We start from the raw sequence: 19,766 nt of genomic DNA, 5'->3' as shown, positions 1-19,766 counted from the left end.
GGGTGGGAGCGGGGTAACAGGGCCCCTTTCTCTAACACTCCCCGTACCCCCCAGTAAATTAACCTCTCACTCTAGGAACTAGCTGTCAGGCTGTTTCTAAATGTGTTACCTGCTCGTCGTCTCACCGGCACCTGTGCTTTACGTCAATGTGAAGGAAAGTATTGTCCCAGAGCCTAACTTCCCATTTGTTAAGTTGATACTCCATTCCGCCTCCATTTAATTAGTTCTAAACGGTATGTGTCAGAATTAAGTCATTGGTAAAGGTTTTGTTGTTGTTGTTGTTTTAATGCTGATTAATTAGCTTGCTGCTCTGATCTGCAAACTAAAGAAAATCAATAAGAATACTTAAAGACTCCCAGTATTTGAAACCTCTGATTCCTCCCCTCCCACCCCCCATCTTTCCACTCCTCCCACACCTTGCCAACGGCCCTGGTGGTGTCTCAAAAACTAATCTGCCTTATAGGGTTGGACATGAGTCTGTGGCAGTGAGTTTTTGCCCCCTTACCCCATTTCCTTGCCATCTTAACCCTATGCCATAATTGCAAATCTTAGTTGGAACATACACATTTGGGGTTAGGTCACCATGCTAGACACCTGTTTGGGTGGGTAGTGTATTGACTCATGTTTCACTCCTTTGATAAGGAGTGTGTTAGGGTTCTCTAGAGAAATAAGACCAGGATACTTATGATTTATGTATATATATATATATATGTAGATAGATAGAAAGATAGATATAGATGTATACAACATAAACAAACAAGTAATTAGTCCACAGAGCATTACAAATGGCTCAGTTCAACTCACTTCCATGAGACAGTTAATACACTGGCAGTCCTTCATCTCTCGAGGGCTGCTGGGTACAAGTTAAGGAAGTAGACAGCTGACGCTTCTGTAGAGCAATACAGGTAGTCCAACCACAGGCAGCAAACAGCAGGGCAGGTCACCAGCCATATGACAGGGTCCGACAGTCCCCAGCTCAAGTGATGTATTGACCAGCAGTGTGGTGAAGCAGGTTTTGAAGGAACTTCAAACTATAGGGACCCGGTCCACAGGTTGGGTGTCCCACAGGTAGTGTAGCTCGCAAGTTGAGGAAGAGAATTAGCTAAGATAGCCGCACACTGGTCTAATCATCAGAGAGCAAGAGACAGAAAGATGAAGCTCACTGATCCATTTATCTCTTTGCCCATCAATTAAACTGCAACCTTATTAACCCCACATAGATTTATTGGCCAGGTTGGCACAATAATACTACCTATCACAAGGAGATAGAGTGAGCAGATTCTTATTGCAGAAATTGCAAAGAGGAAACATGTATAGGACATGTTTAGATTCTTTCCACCCCTAACTAATGTGCTTATCTCCAAATAATTTCCATTCCAGGAACTGTGAAGCTTAAGAACAAGAACATTAAAATAAAGTTCTTCTCTTGTTAGGTGCTAACAAGTCAATTTCAATGCACAGCAACCCCTTTGTATAAACACTACCTGTCCGCGGACCACCCTCAGAATCCATACTACGTTTGGGCCTGTCTTTGCAGCCATTGTGTGTCCATCTCATTGACGACGTTGTCTTTTTCACAGACTTCTTTGATGAAGCCTGATGTCCTTCTCCAGGGTGTGATCCATCCTAATGCGTGTTGAAAATAAGTGAGTGAAACCTGGCCATCCTTCACTTCCAAAGATCCTTCTGGCAGTGCTTCCTCAAGACAGATCTGTTTGTCCTTGGCCAGGCCGTGGTACATTCACTAGCCTCAATCAACACCATAGTTCCAATGCGGCACTTCCTTTGATGTTTTCCCTATCCATCGTCCAGCTTTCTCATGCATAGGAGACAGTTGAAAATACTGTGGCTTGGGCCAGTGCATTAGTCAGTGACATCTTCGGTTTTTGACATTTTGGTGACAGTTTCTCTGGGATTGTGTAATTTAAAGAAAAACATTCATGTACCCCTCTTCCCCAAGACAAGTTTGGCTGCCTTAATTCTGCGCTCACACAGTACCCAGCCCCCAATCCCATTACAGTATTCTTCATTGTTTACTTGATACTTTGACACACTGGTGGTGCATCTGTCTATCCACCCATTCTGAAAATACTGACTACCCGCCGTGTGCCAGCTACTGCTCGAAGCACGGGGGAACAACAGAATTTAGAAGACAGTGGATTTTGCTCCTGCAGAGCTTTCCTAGAAATTAACAGCTGACAGTCAACAATGTGGTGCCTTTGCAAATTAGAAAAAAGCACTTGGTTTAGGGCCTGGGCAGCAACTCTTCGAATTAGAAAAAATCTCTTGCTCCAGTGGGACTCCGAGCCCTGCTAGGCTGAGTGCACGGTGTTCAGCACAGCCCCCTGCGATTCAGGACTCACACCCTCACTTGGGCAAACCAATTGACATGGAGGTTGTAAAGGCAGTAAAGGGTCAGAATCTGTGATTTCATACAGTGCAGGTATCAGGCATCAAAGACGGGGAAAAAAATCATAGCATTGTGAATGAGGGGGAGTGCAGAGTAGGGACCCAGGGCCCATCTGGGGGAAATTGTATATCCTCTTGCAGAAGGGCTGCAGGGAGGTGATGAGCCAATCAGAGTGCAGTGTAGCAACAATGAAACATACAATCTTCCTCTAGTTCTTAAATGCTTCCTTCCCCCTCCCTCCCGCCCCACTATCATGATCCCAATTTTACCTTACATAACTGGCTAGACCGGAAGATGTCCACTGGTACAGATAGGAACTGGCAATACAGGGAATCCAGGACAGATGAACCCCTCAGGATCAGTGGTGAGAGTGGCGATATTTGGAGGGTGAGGGAGAAAGGGGGAACAGATGACAAGGTCTACATATAACCTCCTCCCTGGAGGATGGACAGCGGAGAACTGGGTGAGGGAGACGTTGGATGGTGTAAGATATGATAAAATAATAATTATTTATAAATTATCAAGGGTTCAGGGGGAGGGGGGAGCAGGGAGGGAGGGGAAAAATGAAGCGCTGACATCAAGGGCTCAAGTAGAAAGCAGGTGTTTTGAGAATTATGATGGCAACATACATACAAATGTGCTGGACACAAATAACGTACGTATGGATTGTGAAAAGAGTTGTATGAACCCCTAATAAAATTATTTTTAAAAAAGAAAGCAGAGCAGAACCCAAATAGATTTGAGGCAGCAGATCATGCAAGTTTCCCGGAGAAGGGCATTCTAATAATAGCAAGGGCAAAGGGGCAGTGGGAGGAGGAAAGTAGTGAGATGACTCACACAGTGTCTAATATCTAGTATCAGATCTGGCAGGGCGCCAGAGGCAATTCGTCATAGATTCTTCCATCCCCCCACTACTCTATAAAGACCGAGAAGCTGACCCACATGGAGAAGAGTGCGGCATCAGGGTTGTAGGATGCCTTACTAACCTGTGACATGCAGGTGACACAACCGTGCTTGCTAGAAGGGAGCACTGGAAACACACTGGTTGACGACGTTCAGAGAGTGCAGTCTTCCAAACGAATTGCAGTTCAGTGGTAAGCAAACCCAATTCCACATAGTCGGACCATCATGATAAACCAAAAAGATTGAAGTTGTCAAGGACTTCATTTTGCTTGGATTCACAGCCCATGCATGCTCATGGAAGCTGCAGTCAATAAATTAAAAGGTGTGTTGCATCGGGCAAATTAATATGCCGCACAGGACCACTGAAAAGTGTTAAAGGAAAAGCATATCATGAGGACTAAGGTGGACCTGGCTCAAGCGATGGAACCGCCTTTGCATGTGAAACCTGGACAATGAATAAGGAAGACCAAAGGAGAATTGTTGTATTTGTGTTATGGTCTTGGTGAATATTGAAAGTCCTATGGACTGCTAGAACAAACCAACTATGCCACCAAGTCCCTACTGGCTTCCTAGGACGACTTTAACAAAATGCCACCAAGCGGGTGGGCGGCTTTACAGAGCAGAAATTTGCTGTCTCATTTTGAGAGAGCAGCAGTCCAAATATAGGGTGTCAACAATCCCAGGTTCATAGTCCCCTCCTTCTTCCGGATGTTCTAGGCATATCTTGGTGAACCTTGCCTTGTAGATGCATATTGTATGGCTGTCTACCGTGTGTGTGTGTGTGTGTGTCCTCGTTTACAAAGAGCACTCAGTTTGGATTGGGATCAACCCTATTCTAGTATGAAGCCACATTAACAGACTATCTGCAAGACTATTTCCAGAGAAGTTCATGTTCACAGGTACTGGGGGTTAAGGATTATATCTTTTTCAAGAGACACCATACAACCCATAACACCTGGTAAGGAACATATTCCCAGGTTCCAGGGCACTATTAATCTGCCTCACATGGCCTATCAGCACAGGTCTTAAACATCTGGAAGTGATACACTGTTGTTAAGTGCGGTCAAGTCAGCTTTCATGGAGACACTATGTACAAAAGAATCCAACACTGCCCCATCCTCACAATTGTTACTTTTGAACCTATTGTAGCCACAGTGTCAATTCATCTTCCTCATTTCCGCTGCCCTAATTGACCAAGCATGATGTCCTTTTCCAGGGACTGGCTTCTCCTACTAACATGTCAAAAGTATGTGCTAAACACAGTGTAGCCATCCTTCATTCTAGAGTATTCTGGCTGTACTTCTTCCAAGGCAGAATTGTTTGTTCTTCTGGGAACAAACAATGGAAGATGGAACTTTCCATCTTCGCCAGCACCATATGTATCACTTCTTCGGAAATGACACATGAGGGGGCCTCCCAGCTTAGAAGTTCCCATTGTTTGGCTCTGCCCTGCTCTTTTCTCCCCTCTAGCTCATCCTCTACTTGAGTCAGAGACATGGTTAGTGTTAAATGTGCTCTTCTCAGATCCCATTTTATAAGGCACAATGATCCCCCCGCCACCAGCTCACAGGGACCACTTAGGATGACCAGCATTCTAGCTCGTTTATGCCACACACATTCCCATAATGCCTGAGTTCTCCGTTGAACACGATGGTGACTGCATGTTGCGCTTCTTTTCCCAGCTCACTCTCTTCCTGAAAAGTCTGCCTTCAAAGCTTTGCTCACAGAGCATCACCGGGCCTTTGCTGGATAGTGAATCTGCTGCCGTCAGCACCCAGAGTTCCAGTAAAGCCACACTGTGCTTCCACACGCTCCCCACACGGCACAGCACGCGTTCACCTAACCGTCGCTGGGCTTAAGTGTTCAAGGCTTTGGCGTCCAAGCAAAAACTTTGAACGACAAATCGATGGCTGTCGCTGAGCCAACGAGCCTCCAACAAAGGCTCTTTTTTCTCACTCCATGTGACAATCGATTCCATGTCTACTACTTCCTCCACACACCTCCACCCGACCAGCCCAGACTGTATGATGTAAGCTAGTATTAAACTTTTGAGAATGATGCAGAGAATCTTCACACATGTGCAGGAAGACACTTATGTACCAGGCAGCAGGCATGGCATTGTGGTAGCAGTCAAATACCCGTTATGGAGGAACTGGCTAAATGGCAGTGGAACATACATGTGCAGGCAGAGAAAAATCTCCAAAATGCCCCAAGTGGAAGAAGGCATAGTTTGGAGAGCCTATAGTACACTTCTGTATTTAATGTGCAAAGTAAAATACGGACCCATTTGTAGTTATGGGCAGACTGTGTCAGGGCATGCACGAGTTCAGTAAGCGTTCTACCGGAGCAGATTGGAAGGAGGTGCATTTTGCTTATTTCATTTGTCCTGAGGGAATAGACCAGCATTTCTCAATCTGTGGGGTGTGACCCCTTTGGGGGTCAGGGTCAAACGACCCTTTCACAGGGGTTGCCGAAGACCATCGGGAAACACATAGATTTATATTTCACAATATGTAATTACATACTGATTTGTGATTAATCACTGTGATTTATGTTTAATTATGTTCAATTTGTAACAATGAAAATATATCCTGCATATTATTTACATTATGATTCATAACAGTAGCAAAATTAGTTATGAAGTAGCATCAAAAATAAGCTTATGGTTGGGGAGTCATCCCAACATGAGGAAGTGTATTAAAGGGTCACAGCATTAGGAAGGTTGAGAACCACTGGAATAGATGTCTCACCAGGAAACAGAAATTTGTTTTCATCCCCCACTTTGGCTAACAAATCTGTGTTGGGCCAAGTATAGCCAGAGTGCTCGTGAGGAAAGGACGGCGAGACTCTGTCTCACACACCAACTAGGAGGGGCCAGTCTCTGGAGGAGGCTACCCCACTTGGTAGAGGGTTAGTGGAAAAGAGGAAGACCTTCCATGAGATGGGCCCGCACTGGCTATCACAGTGGGCTGAAGCATCATCATTGCGGAGACAAAGGTGTAGCACCAGCACTGTCTATATTGTATGTAGGGTTTCCATGAGTCAGAACCAACTCAAGGGCATCTGCCCACCACCATGCTGACTTCCAAAACATTTTTCTCATCCAGGAAGAGTCTTGACTTTCCTGCCCAGCTGTGGGACCCCATGATGTCACCTTCTCAAGTGCATGGTGGTCTTTGTTGAAGGTTTCTTCTCAAGACTCATCCATGTGATAGTGTAAAAAGAGATAACCTCATACACCTGGGCATCACCTTCGTTGCTTTCTTTTGCAGTGGGCATTAAACATGGACTATTAAAACAGCTTTTGTTTGCAAGTAAAAGGCTCCGTGTATGGTTAAGGCTGGGGTACATGACGGCGGGGCCCAGGTGGTAAGAGCCATGCCAGGCGTGGAGAGGAACAGCTGTGATGCAGGAAATCTGGCCATGTAGTAGGGTGAACTGCTTAATTTTACTGTCACCTAGTGTTGCAAAATCGAATTGCCGTGATGAACATAGCGCATGCACGAGATTCGCCAGCACCAGCTCCCACCGCTGAGCAGCTGGGCGCCACTCTGAAACCCACCCCTCTGCAAGGCTGCTGAACTCGGAGCAGCCCAAGGCATGCTCGCAGTAAACGCCTGGCAAAGCAAGACAAAGAGCACACAAAACAAACAGCACAGATGCAAAATGAAACCAAGGTTTATTTTCGGCAATAACTCCTGTAAATTACAAAGACAAAAATGCTAGTCTACAGCATATAACTTTTCAATATTTCACCAGAGTACTTGTAATAAATACACCTCCCAACGCTAGGTACAAGGCTACCACTTCTTCAGGCCTCCTCCAGAAATGTCTCCAGTTTGACTCTCTGCAGCAGTGCTGTGCGGGGGTGGGGTGGTTTTGGAGGGGGGCGGTTGGTGTTTTCTGATGTGCTGTGACAAACGAGTTGGCTTTGTCTGGTTTCACATTTCTTTGGAGTAATTCTGAAATGGCTTTACCTATAACGAAAGGCCTTTAAGAACGGGACGACCACACTTTGCTGGTGTTTGTCGCCATCGGATGGAGAGGACCACACCATCCAGTACAGGCCAGCCCCCTGGGAACTCGGACGGCCCAGGGCTGCGTGCTCTGCTCGGCCCTTTCCGAGTGACTTGCCCTTGCAGTCACAGACTTGGGAGAATTCGGCATTCCGTGTATCTCCCTCCATGGGCTCCAAGCCATAAGGGAAGCTGCGAGCAAGTTGGAAATGCTTTATCCTAAAAATAAACGGGCAGAGGTATCTCCCCCATGACCTCACTAGCAGCCACAGGGACACCGGTCCAGGAGTTTGCATTTTAAAGTTGAAAACCTGATTAGTATGAACAGTTCCTTTCCAAGAATGGGATTTATGCACACCAGGAGAACGGGGGCTTTTCAAAAATACCCAGCGGGAAAGAGGAGCATCCACCAGGTTCAGATACGCCTGAAGTTCTGAGGACATGGGCAGAACTTCCCCGGGGCGCAGGCGGCAGTGCAGGCTGAGTCTGGAATACTAACTACCTTCTGCACTATAGCTGAAAAATTGGAGGGCAGGGTATATTTCTCAAGTCTTAAGGTTACTTAAAAAATACCTTGTTAATAGTCTAACATAAATCTCATTTAAGGATTTAGATAGAGGGAAAAAATCATTAAGAGCCAATAAAAATACTATATAGAGAAAAATAACCCCAAACACTTTAAAAAAACGTGAGGTTAAAAAAAATCCCCCCCCCAAAAAAAACCCCCCAAAATGATGAGGCATTTCTTTTGGCTGTAAACACGCAGTTTACTGCAATCCCTTGTGGAAATGCCAAAGTGTTGGGATTTCCTGAGCTTCACGGATAATAGCAGGAGGCAAGTTTGCATAGAAAATTTGCAGTATGTCAATGATTGACTTCCAAAAAGAACTTTTAAGGACAATTTACTTTTGTTTCTTAAGCTTCGTATTTTAATGAATAGTGTTGGTTCAACTGAGAAGTTTGACTAGCAGGGTGGTGAGATGTGATAAGGTAGGGGCAGTGAGGGTGGGGGTGGAGATGGGATTCGGGTGTTTAAGTCCAAGGATGTCACACACCTTGGCATCAAGCCTCTTAAACAGTGTCATACAGATTTGGTTAGAGTTCAAATCATGTTTGGGGATTGCACACCAAGGGCAGCAAAAAGAGCCCTGCTGTGCTTACGGGCCCAAGTCAAGTGTGGGGACTGAACTGTATTCACTGCTCGGAGCTCAACACATCCCAGAGGGAAGCCACTCTGCAGGCTGGGCACCACTGTTGTACCCACCCACCAGCATCGGCACCTAGACCTCTGAGCGTGGCTCATCCCAGCTCTGGAATCTGGCGGACCTTCCACCGCTGCTGGCTTGGAAGTCTGTGAGAAGTTCTGAGGAAGGCAGACTTCTCAGAAGCTTCATCCTCAGCAGCTGGGTCACAGTGCATACCGCGGGTGAGAACAGTGGCCGTCAGTGGTTGCCAACAACTCCGGCGCCAACACAACCATGGACAACAAGGGGGAAGTGTTGTTGCTAGGGACCACGTTACTTCTTCTGTGACTGGTTTTTACACATGGTAAGGATCTGCTTCAGTACTTTCTGAACGTCTTCATCCATCTGGCCCTGAGGAATTCAAGCCACAGACACTCATTAGAACCTCATGGCCGTCTCCCCTAGGGACGAAACGACTGGATGGAAGGAAGCTGGCAACTCCCTGCCTTCCCCTCCCCCTCATCTTTTAGATGCACTGAATCGTTAACGGGTGCCACTGAGTCTATGTTGACTTGTGGTGACACCCCCACCCCCACCCCCTGTGACAGGGCAGAACTGCTCCCCAGGGGTTTCTGGACTGTGATCTTTCTGGACGCAGAGTGCAAAGTCTTTTACCAGTAGAGGTGCTGTGTGGGTTTGAAGTGCCAACCTTCTTGTTAACAGGCTAGCGCTTATAATTGTTGCTCTTCATCACTGAAGGGCTCCTTAAATGAATGTTAGCTCTGTCCATTCCCACACTGCTGTGAGGAGCACAATCAAAGATGGGGTCCCCAGCTTCTCCTCTGAAGGATAATGAGGTGGAGCCTACGTAAGTGCCCGGCACAGGGTCTCTCGGTTCTTGGCTGTATATGAGAGCGCTGATCACCACAGGAGGCAGAGCCCCGCCCTGATGGTAGCAGCAGTCACAACCCCCCTTCATTTCTCAGCAATTGATGAGTCTACTCCTGGCCAAGAAGGTAGGAGGCTCCTGACATACAATCTAAAGCCCAGTGAAGTGTTTGTCAAAGCTTTCCAATGATAGAGAGTCTATTCTTCCTTCCGGTTGAATAATGGGCATTTGGGGGATGTCTCCTCCTGGGGTTCTGTAGGATTACCCAGGTACTCTACAGGAGGTTGCCATACCTGTACAGCGTACAGCAGATGCATTCTGTAAACCGATATGACCTCCTGGTGCTGTTTCTTGCATTCCTAGGAAAAGGGGATGTGACATTATTCAAGCGCTTTGGAGCCCTTTAAACAAGCAAACACCCCCCCCCCCCAACTATGAGGGTGCTGTGACCAAATGCTGCCCATGGAGCTCACTCTTCTTAAGTATAGCATGGACCACTGACATGCCAACACTGTCCTGTGCTTGTCTGGACATAGTATTTTTAGTGGAAAAAAGCCTATTTTGGATCTTAGCGTGCCACCTTGATTTAAAAAATTCATCTAATAATAATCTTTACATCTGCTTTAAACATATACCATAATACAGGGAGTCCCTGATTTACAATATATTTGTATTGCAAGGAATTATATATACATTTTATTTCATTCATGTGCCCCTAAGCTGCTTATTGAGACTTTTGAATAACTTAATAATTTGATCCCATATAATAAGATTTTTAAAGAGCACTAAGCCCACGGAAGTCTTTACTCGTGTTGTTTGGCTTAAAGAAAGCTTCGGGGGTAAAATGACTTCAGGAGAGTTGTTTCTCACCAGTTCATTCAGCCTCAATGGCTCCAGAAAATCTGGATTCCACGAGGACTGGAATTCCATTCTACAACTTTTTCTGACCTTGGTCAGGATCCTTCTGTAGACTCTTTGATCAAAACTCTGAGAAAAGTACCTTTCTTTTGGGCTCATGGCAAAAAAGGCAGTTATTGATGGGGGCAATCACCTATGCTTCCCAGTCATTCTGGACTCTTTCTGTTCTAAGTGAGCACAGGTCAACCATACCATAGATGGCCAACTATAAACTTTTAAGACCCCAGACAACAAAGTAGGGGTAGCATATATTCTTAGTTAGAACAACAAACTTTCATTTAAAGAATGAACCCGACTATACGAGAAAACTTCACAAAGTGGGATGAAAAATTCTACTTTTGGTTCTACTTTTCCACAAACTTTTTGAATCTCCTTTATACAGCAGCTAGGTGCCATCAATCAATCTTGACATGTAACGACCCCACATGACACAGGAGAACCAAACGGTTTTGAAGGCTGTAATCTTTGTGGGAGAAGTCGGCAAGGCCTTTGTCTCGTGGAGTTGCTGGGTTGGTTGGAAGTGCCAACCTTTTGGTTAGCAGCTGAATACTTAACTACTGTCCCCCCCCATGGCCCCTCACTACACAAAGGGCACCTTGGCACTCATGGTGGCACCTCCATTATCTTTTCATTTCACTTCCCCACAAGCTTTTTGAAGCCCTCTCATACAGCCAGCATCCTGTAATCCTCACAAGCTCAATGATTTAGCCACCAGTGTTCTCAAGGAAAACACGAGGGTGACGCCTCTCTCAGCTGGGTCCGCAGTTCACCTGCGCATTCTTTTATCTGTCCTTGCTGAGAAATGTCTCCAGTTCCTCTTGGGGACTCGTTCAAGGATCTTTATCTCTGAGGTGTCCTCATGTCTTAGCAGGAAAAAAGAAACTGCAGAACACAGTAAGGGCCAGTTTTCTCTTCATTGAGTATGACCAGCAAGACCAGTTAGAACCCCGGAACTAGCATGGAACACTGTGGCCCCAACGTAGGGAAACTCGGATTCGCTGGTGCCACATCTGTACTCAAGTCAAAATCCAAGTCCTGTTTGGAAGGGGACGACCCAGCAATGAAGACTTTTTAAAGATCTTATGGTAGACAAAATAATGCCCCCAGCCAAAGATGAACTGTGTGTATTCCCACAGAGGGGAGAAACACTTTGCAGATGGGATAATGTTGGAATTTTGAGATCAGGAATGAGATTATATTGGTTTTAAAAAGTCCCAAAGCAAACTCACTGTCCTTGAGTCGATTCTGACTCATAGCAACCCTACAGGACAGTGTAGAAATGCCTATGCGGGTTTCGGAGCCTGTCACTTTTTAAGGGAGTGTAAGGCCTCATATCTTTCTCCTGCAGAGTGGCTGGTGGTTTTGAACTGCTGACCTTGGAAGTGTACTCTCTAAATGCGATTTCAAGAGTCCTTACAGGAGAGAAGCAAGGTCAAGGGCAGAAGTAGAAGGCAGATGACAGAAGCAGACTTTACAGTGATATGCTTTAAAAATGGAAACGAGAAAAGAATATGGTGGTCTCGCGAAGCTAGCACTGGCAAGGAAGCAGATCCCGCAATACGCCCACTTGCCTGGAACTCTTGTAGACATTCCAGGGCGGCCCAGTGGTAATCAGTTCGTATGGTCTTAAGCTACCAAGTTTGTGGTGGTTATAGAAGTCATAGGAAACGAAAAAGGTACAAAAGGCCTTCTTGGGCTCACTAAGGAGAGGGGTGGATAACCCACCTTCCATCTCTTAACTCCTATAGAACTTAACTTCTAATCATCGCTCTTGCTTCTGCGAGACAGGGCTCACTGTTGCAGAAATGTAAAAAACAGATTAAAGCTTGGTGGATGAGTGTGACAGGAAGCAGTCTGCAGATAGGATACCCACTGGAGTTTCCCCCATGGGCCCCCTCCTTCGACCTCACCAAAGAAACCTTCAGTTCAATGCCCACTGAAGTAGAATGCTTGCTTAGGCCGGGGACCTTGTCCTTCTCAACCGGTCCTGACCCAGCTGCATTGGCAGAAATCCATGAACCCCCCCAACCCCAAACCTGGTGGAAACGAGCCCCACTCACGGCCAGCTGGTTCTGGAGCTGCTTGACCTGCTGCTGCAGAGCTTCCAGCTGCTGACTCTGCCTCTTGGAGGTGCTCGTTGAGTAGGAGAGCTGGGAGAGGCTGTTCAGGGCCTCCTTCAGTTTGCTGACTTCCTTGGCCATCTCATTGATCTAGGGAGAAAGGACAGCTGGATCAACAGGCAAGACGGCAGCAGCTGAGTGTCAGCGGCTCCCAAGCCTCACACCATCTCAATTAGCTTCTGGGTCTCGAGACTTAGGAACTCTTCATTTCTTAAGACGAGAACTCAGGAAATAGGTCCCCAAATCAAGCCAACCAATAAAACCACTTGGTTCAGATGAAGGCCCCTGAATGACATACTGTTTCAGCGCCTGAGAGGAACAAAAGCTGTGATGTGGAGTTCCTTCGTGACTCTCATGGAAGGGCCGGCAGGCACCCTTGCTTTGAGCAGAAAGCGTGGTGTCTTCGCCGGGATTGCGGCCGTGGGCACCAGGGAGTGTGCTTCCAGGAGGCTTGCTGTGTCTGGACACCTTGCTTTCACGGGAGCACAGCACTGCCCACTCAGGAGCTCGAGGCTCTGTTCAAGCACTTGTGGTCGAAGGGACACAGCACTCCCACCCGAGTGATGCACACCGGGAAGCACTCAACGACCAGCTGAAAGCCGGATCTGGGGACCCGCGTCTGGAAAGGCCTTTGGACACAGCGCTACTCTGCACACAGGGGGTGACCTTGCCACGAGTCACACTCAACTGCGGGACAAATAACCAGTGCTCTTATGACGGCCATTCTAGGGGCTGGGCTACACCAGAGAGCTCCATGCCACATCCCGTGCCTCCTCTAGCTGCCGCCACCCCCCAATGCCTTTGAGAATGAGGACCAGCAAGGACACTGACTGGGCAGTGGGTGTGTGTGTGTGTGTGTGTGTGTGTGCCATGGCGCTTAGAGAAGCAGTGTTAAGTCTAAGTTCTGGGGGGTCCCCACAAACACTGCAGTTTGTGGGTTCACTTCCGATCCCTGATACTGGAAATTGTATTTTAAGGACAAATAGGGACCAGATGTGAAAATGTTTTCTACTAAGGGAATAGAAGTTTTGCTCCTGCCCCCATACTAAGAACACACACGATTCTTAGTGAGGTGTTGGGGCCAGGCAGACGCATGTGCAGAGCCCGGGAACACTGACAAATGTGGTGGTGTCAGGGGGGTTGTCCATCCCTCCTCAGCGTGGCCCTGTGCGTCAGAGCAGAGCTACCCTGGAGCACCGCCATGGCGCTGTACAAGGTGGCTGCAATCTTTCTGGAAGCAGACTGGAGAGTCTTTTCCCCACAAAGCCACTGGGCGGGTTCTGACTGGGCACGTTTTGGCTGGTCACCGAGGGCTTAACCGTTATGCCATGTGACAAACGAGAAAGGAGAGGTGGAACGGCTTGCCACTCCACACGCGTCCCACCCTAGAGAACAAGGGCACTGCCCCATGGGGGCCTAAGACCTGCATCTCTATGGGAGATGTAAGTACCCGCGGCGGGGCGGGTGGGTCTGAATCAAGGAACCTTCTGGTTCGCAGCCAAGCCACTTAGTGACCACCATGCCACCCAGAACCCCTCGCTGGAAACCCAACAGGACTCCAGCGTCACTCACCTTCCTATCTTTCTCCTCCTCCAGCTTTGAGGAGTTCTCCGAAGATCTCCTCATCTCTGCAAGCTCCTCCTGCGACTGCTGGCATCGGCGCTGCAGCTCCTGCACCTCTTGCTCTTTGGCTTTCAGGAGCGTGTGACCGGCCTCCTTCTCCCTTTTCACCTGCGCCACTTCACTCCGCAGGTGGGCCGCCTCCGCGTGCACCTTCTCTCTCTCCTTGGCCGCATCCTTGAGCTTGGAAGCCAGCGCGCTCACTTCGCTCTCCCGCGCCACCTGGAGCTTCTCATAGGAGGCCCTGGGCACCATGGCTTCGGTCACGGCCGCCCTCTCTTCGAGGAGCGCTTTCTCCAGCTTGGCCACCTCGGCCTCCTTGCTCGCCAGGTGCTCCTGGAGACCGCCCAGCTGCCCTTCCAGCTCCTTGGCCGCCGTCCGCAGCGTGGTAATGACCTGCAGGTGCTCGGCGAGGGAAACGGAGTTCTCCTTCTGCGCGTCGACCAGGAGTTTGAGCTGGGTCAGCTCGTTCAGTACTCTGGCGTACTGAGACTTCATTTCGGCCAGCGCCTCCTCCGCTTTCGCCCTGGCACCGTCGGTCACCTGCAGCAGCTTCTTATGCTCCGCCTTATGGATGTAGTCGGCCGTGACTTCTTCCAGAGACTTCCTCTTCCGGTAGTCCTCCAGCTCGGCCTGGGCTTCCTTGTACAGCTGTGACAGCTCACTCACCTGCTTGTTGAGCTCGTCAATCATCCTGTTCATGGCCTCCTTCATGTCCCCAGCTTCATCGCTGGCCTCCTGGGCCACCTGACTCGTCAGCGTGTCTTTCAATTTCATGATCTCTTCTTGGGCCTCTTGGTATTTCTCAAACAAGAACGCCTTCTCCTTATTCATCTCCTCAATCATAGAGCAATAGGACGTCTTCATCTTCTCATACTCTTCCGCAGGCGGCTTGGTTGCCAGGACTCTCTCCCGCTCCTCCAGTCTCCCCTCCAGCTCCCTCACTTTCTCTTGCCGCCTTCCGCTTTCTTCCAGTGCCTTCTGGAGGTCCCGCCTCAGCACGTCCACGTCCTCGTCAGTGACCTTCGGCTCGCGGGGACGGGAGGAACTTCCCGAGCCCTCTGGCGAGGCCAGGCCCAGCGCCATCTGCTTCTGCACGCTCAGGACCTCTTTCATGGCCTCCTCGTACTTGCTCTGCGTCTCCTTCAGCTTCTGGCTGAGGTCCGAGCCGTTCTCGGAAATCTCGGCGTTGTTGAAGCACCCGGGCTCCGTCCCTCGGGCCTGCAGCTCGCTCTGCAGCGCTCTCTTTTCCGCTTCCGAGCGCTCCAGTTTCTGCTGCAAGTCCTGCAAAAGCTCTTGGAGCTGCCGCAGTCTGCCATCGCCGGTGGGTGGAGGGCGAGCAGGCGGAGATGTTTTGCAGGCTGGGAGAGAGGTCTCGCCCCGTTGGGCCAGGGACGAGGTGAAGTCGGTTTGCGTGGAGTGGTAGGAGTCAAGGCTTAGGTCTGTGTCTGTCTCCTTGGGGGTTTTGGCCTGGGGATTGAAATAGAATGAAATGGCACCAGGACACAGAGCAAGCAATGCACACGCCTGGGAGGACCACACCTAAGACAGAGGACTGGCAACGCAGCATGAGCCCCAGGGAGACAGACGGTCCCCTGAATGACACGGTGGCAGACTCATGACAAGAGGCTGACCCAGTAAACACCTCCCCAAGGAGAGGCTATCTGTGCCACTGTCAAAGGAGTGGAATTCTTTTCGGCTGTAAAGCCTTTGACTTGGGGGAAATTTGGAAAGATGCGTGTGTTTCCTCTCTTTCTTTCTCCTATCATGTCTAGTTTCCAAGAGGACAATAGACTTGGGGTACAAGCTGCTTCTTACCTAATTCTTAAGTCTGCCAATGGTCTCCCTTACTAAGCAAGTGGGGAACAGTACATATCGCTGTAGGCGGGCTTCAAAAAGGGCCAGAACAATGAAGAATCTACCCCCACATAACCATACCCTCCAAGTGGATGTGGGCAGACACCAGGCAGGGAGGTGGGCTTAGATAGCCTCAGGCCTCTCTCTTTCCCCACAGCCACCCCGCTCTCTGGTTTCTCCAAGCTTTCCAGGGAGGGCCCTGGAGACTGTATTAGCAAAAGCTTTACTTTCACTCATAAAAGTGTAGTTTGACTTGGGGGGGGGGGAAAGGGATTTTTAAAATAACTTTTTGATGCCCCCTAGTGTGTGAGTGTGTAACACACACACACACACAATTTGCCAATGTACAGAAATGGAGTCAGTCTCTCATAAAATAGATGATGTGGGACTAAGATGCTCAGGGCTAAATACACTAAAATTCATAACAGAAACCCAGCATCTCCACCACCCCAGAAGTCACTGTCAACACAACCCTGATGTGGGCAACTCCTCTTGTGCCCCATGGACTGCGCCCCACAGGGTTCAGACACTAACTTTTCAAAAGTGGGCAACCAGGCCAGTCTTCTGAGGCACCCCGGGGTGGACTTGAACCTCTAAACTTTCAGGTTGCAGCCAAAAGTGTTAACGGTTTGTAATGAATGCTTGAAACAAAACATAAACCCTTGAAAAAGCCAACAGGTTGACCTTAGGCCAGCGGTTCTCAACCTGTGGGCCGCTTTCACAGGGGTCGTCCAATGATAACAGTAGCAAAATGACAGTGATGAAGTAGCAACAAAATAACTTTATGGTTGGGGTCACCACAACATGAGGAACTGTATTAAAGGGCCTTGGCACGAGGAAAGTTGAGAACCACTGCCGTAGGCTCTGTGGTGGTCATCTGTTTACTGACCTGTAATTTGTCCTGTAATTCCTTGTTGTGTAAAGTGAGGGAAGCAACTTTAGCCTGCAAGAGGGCAAGGAGGTCTTGCTGGTCGGCTTCTGAACTCACATCTAATAAGCTATCGGCACCTTGGGATACAGAAAGGCAATATATCACAGTCTAAACATGTAAGTGGTTCGACTGTTTTTCCTTTACAAAGCTAGCTCAGCTCTTCGTAGTCCTGACTCACACGTAGGCCATCCCAGGGAGAGCCGTGGGCAGCACTGCTCACAGCCCGGAGCTTCCTCCTTTTCATGCTCCTGCACAATACCGGTCACATGGATGCACAACAGCTGGTTCTGGAAATGCATGGATTTGAGCATACTTTTCCTGTTCACCTGATGATGGGCCTAAAACTCGGCTGTTTTTGGTTCCTCCTTCCATCCACTAAGTCCCATTTTGTCAATATTTTTAATTGCTCTGAATCTGCTTAATTTCTTATTGTTCACTCTATTATTCCTGTTCAGAACTCTAGTTACAAATGGCTCTCTAGCAAATTGTAGTCTGCACAGCTCAATCAGGTCCTCTTTCCCAAAACAGGGTGGTTGGATCAGTCATTTTGTTCAAGTGCTTTAGTTGTTCTTACGAAAATAATCTCCAATCCCTTTGGCTGGGTTAAGCCTCTGCTTATTTAGTCACTGCTGTCCAATCAGACGGTGACTGTATATGAGAAAGGAAGCCCACTCTTTCTCCTGTGGGGCTGCTGGGGGTTTCCAACTGCCGATCCTGCGGGTCGCAGTCCAACATGTCACCACTCTGCCACCAGGGCTCCGTTAGACCTCTACACTGTGCCCCCAAATGCCTTGCCTATGTATGACACACTGCTTCTCTTTATGTAGACTTCCATTTACTTGACATTCAAGGTACCCATCATACTTTCTTAGGAGCCCTGGTGGTACAGTGAGTTATGTGTTGGGGTGAAACAGCAAGGTCAGCAGTTTGAATCCATCAGCTGCTGCTTGGGAGAAAGATGAAGCTTTCTGTTGCTGTAAAGATTTACAGCCTGAGCAGCCGATATTAAGGGCTCAAGTAGAAGGCAAATGTTTTGAGAATGATGATGGCAACAAATGTACACATATATTTGACACAATGGATGCATGTATGGATTGTGATAAGAATTGTATGAGCCCCCAATAAAATGATTTTAAAAAAAGATTTACAGCCTTAGAAACCCAAAGTGGCAGTTCCACTCTGACCCTACAAAGAGTCGTTAGGTGTTGGAATGAACTTGATGGCAGTTGAGTTTACCATACTTTCTATGTTGTCAACACAAGGCTGATTCTATTCTTTAGGTGCCCTTTCCACATCTCTGAGCTTAGATTCAAAAAAACCCAAACTACACATTTGTTATGGATTGAGTTACGCCCCCCTCTCCCAAAATGTGTTGGAATCTTAACCCTCATACCGATGGATCTGCTTGAGAATAGAGCATTTGTTATGTTAATGGGAACTTAGTTGAAGTAGTACATGTAGTGTAGGGTATATCTCAAACCTCATTACATCTAGGTGGTCAAGAGGTTAGCCACTGAAGGAAGTGCAAACTGGGGAAGACAGATGCAACATGAATACTGCCAAGGAAGCTGGAAGCTTGAAGCAAGGGGCAAGACTCCTCTCCTAAAGCTCTTAGGGAGAGAAGGTTCCTTTGAAGCTGGTACCTCGAAGCCAGACTTCCAGCCTCCCAAACTGAGAGAAAATACATTTGGGTTCATTAGGCACATACTTGTGACAGCTACACTAGCTAATTAAGATCCCTACAGACCTGGGCCTCTTCTGTAAGGCATTCACTGCTCATCCCATCACAGAGTGGTCTTCTCCTCGCTGAGTTCCTCCACCTTTTGACACCTACTTATTAGCATGCTGAAACAGCATCCAAAGCGCAGAGACGCAAAGTGCTCAAAGGAACCTGCCCCAGAGCTAATTCAAGGCACAGCCTCCTCCTTCCAGTCTTCCGGGGGACACACATCTAATGTCAGCCGAGCAAGACAAGTGTGCTCAGTGACATCGATGAAAGACTCTCTGGTGCAAACTCCTTCTCGTGTGCAGACGTGCAGTGGGTCCTACATCGGATGTCAGTTCAACCCTCCTCGCTGTTCCTCAGGAGAAAGAAGAGGTGGTCTGCTTCTGTAAGATGCACAGTTTCCGAAATGTCCCACGCCAGGGCTGCTATGCTAGAGCTGACTGGGCGGCAGGGGGAAGCGGGGTTTGGGCAGCAGCTTACTGTGAACTACACAGGTCTATCGCTTGTGGCTCTGCTCCTTCGTTTCTCACACCCACTCCATGGAAAGATGAGCGCCATAACCTCAGTTTGAAGCATAGACGATGTTCTTCACAGAAAAGCTTGCCTGATGCTCGGGCACAGGGTCCCGAGTCCACCCTGGATGGAAGGCGGATGAAATTGGAGCGAGCTTGGGGCCAGGGCCGTGGACCTGACCGCAACTCACAACAACAAAAATGACTTCTAAGATACAGTGGATTGATTTGAAAGGGCCCCAACGTAATGTTTTCGTCAGGTGCCACTGAGTCGGTTCTGACCCATATGATCTTATGCACAACAGAACAAAAGACGGGCCCTGTCCTGCACCATCCGCACAACTGTTCCCGTGCCGGAGCCCACTGCTGCCGCCACGGTGTCACGCCATCTCCTGGAGGGCCTGCCTCGTTTCCGCTGCCCCTCCACCTCCCCAAACATGATGTCCTCATCCCGGACTAGCGCTTCCTGCCAACATGGCCCAAGGATGTAAGAAGTCGTCTCCCCATCCTTGCCTCTAAGAAGCACTCTGGCCATACTTCTCCGAAGACAGATCAGTTTGTCCGTTAGCACTCCATGGTGCCTTCAATATTCTTCTCCAGAATCAGAATCTAAATCCATAGATTCTTCTTCATTCAGTGTTAAGCTTCCACATGCATATGAGGCAGTGGAAAATACGCCT

The 19,766-nt window shown here is 48.3% G+C and overlaps 1 protein-coding gene across 3 annotated transcripts in view; it reads right to left on the bottom strand.

The window, feature by feature from the left end:
* Window positions 1–6,968: 6,968 nt before the first annotated feature.
* The window catches only part of RAI14 (retinoic acid induced 14), a 191,431-nt gene continuing 178,633 nt past the window's right edge, over window positions 6,969–19,766 (bottom strand). For all 3 annotated transcript variants that reach the window (XM_075540916.1, XM_075540915.1, XM_075540917.1), the window contains 5 exons: window positions 16,807–16,925; window positions 14,013–15,530; window positions 12,381–12,530; window positions 9,696–9,761; window positions 6,969–8,924 (listed from right to left, as the gene is read on the bottom strand). In XM_075540916.1, the coding sequence (XP_075397031.1) occupies window positions 8,847–8,924; window positions 9,696–9,761; window positions 12,381–12,530; window positions 14,013–15,530; window positions 16,807–16,925 (1,931 nt within the window). In that variant the 3' untranslated portion in view covers window positions 6,969–8,846. The remainder of the gene's footprint in view (window positions 8,925–9,695; window positions 9,762–12,380; window positions 12,531–14,012; window positions 15,531–16,806; window positions 16,926–19,766) is intronic.

Source organism: Tenrec ecaudatus, chromosome 2 (genome assembly GCF_050624435.1).
Source record: "Tenrec ecaudatus isolate mTenEca1 chromosome 2, mTenEca1.hap1, whole genome shotgun sequence".
Classification (NCBI taxonomy): Eukaryota; Metazoa; Chordata; class Mammalia; order Afrosoricida; family Tenrecidae; genus Tenrec; species Tenrec ecaudatus.
Note: the sequence above shows the minus strand (reverse complement) of the source record. Positions and strands in the feature narration are given on the sequence as shown.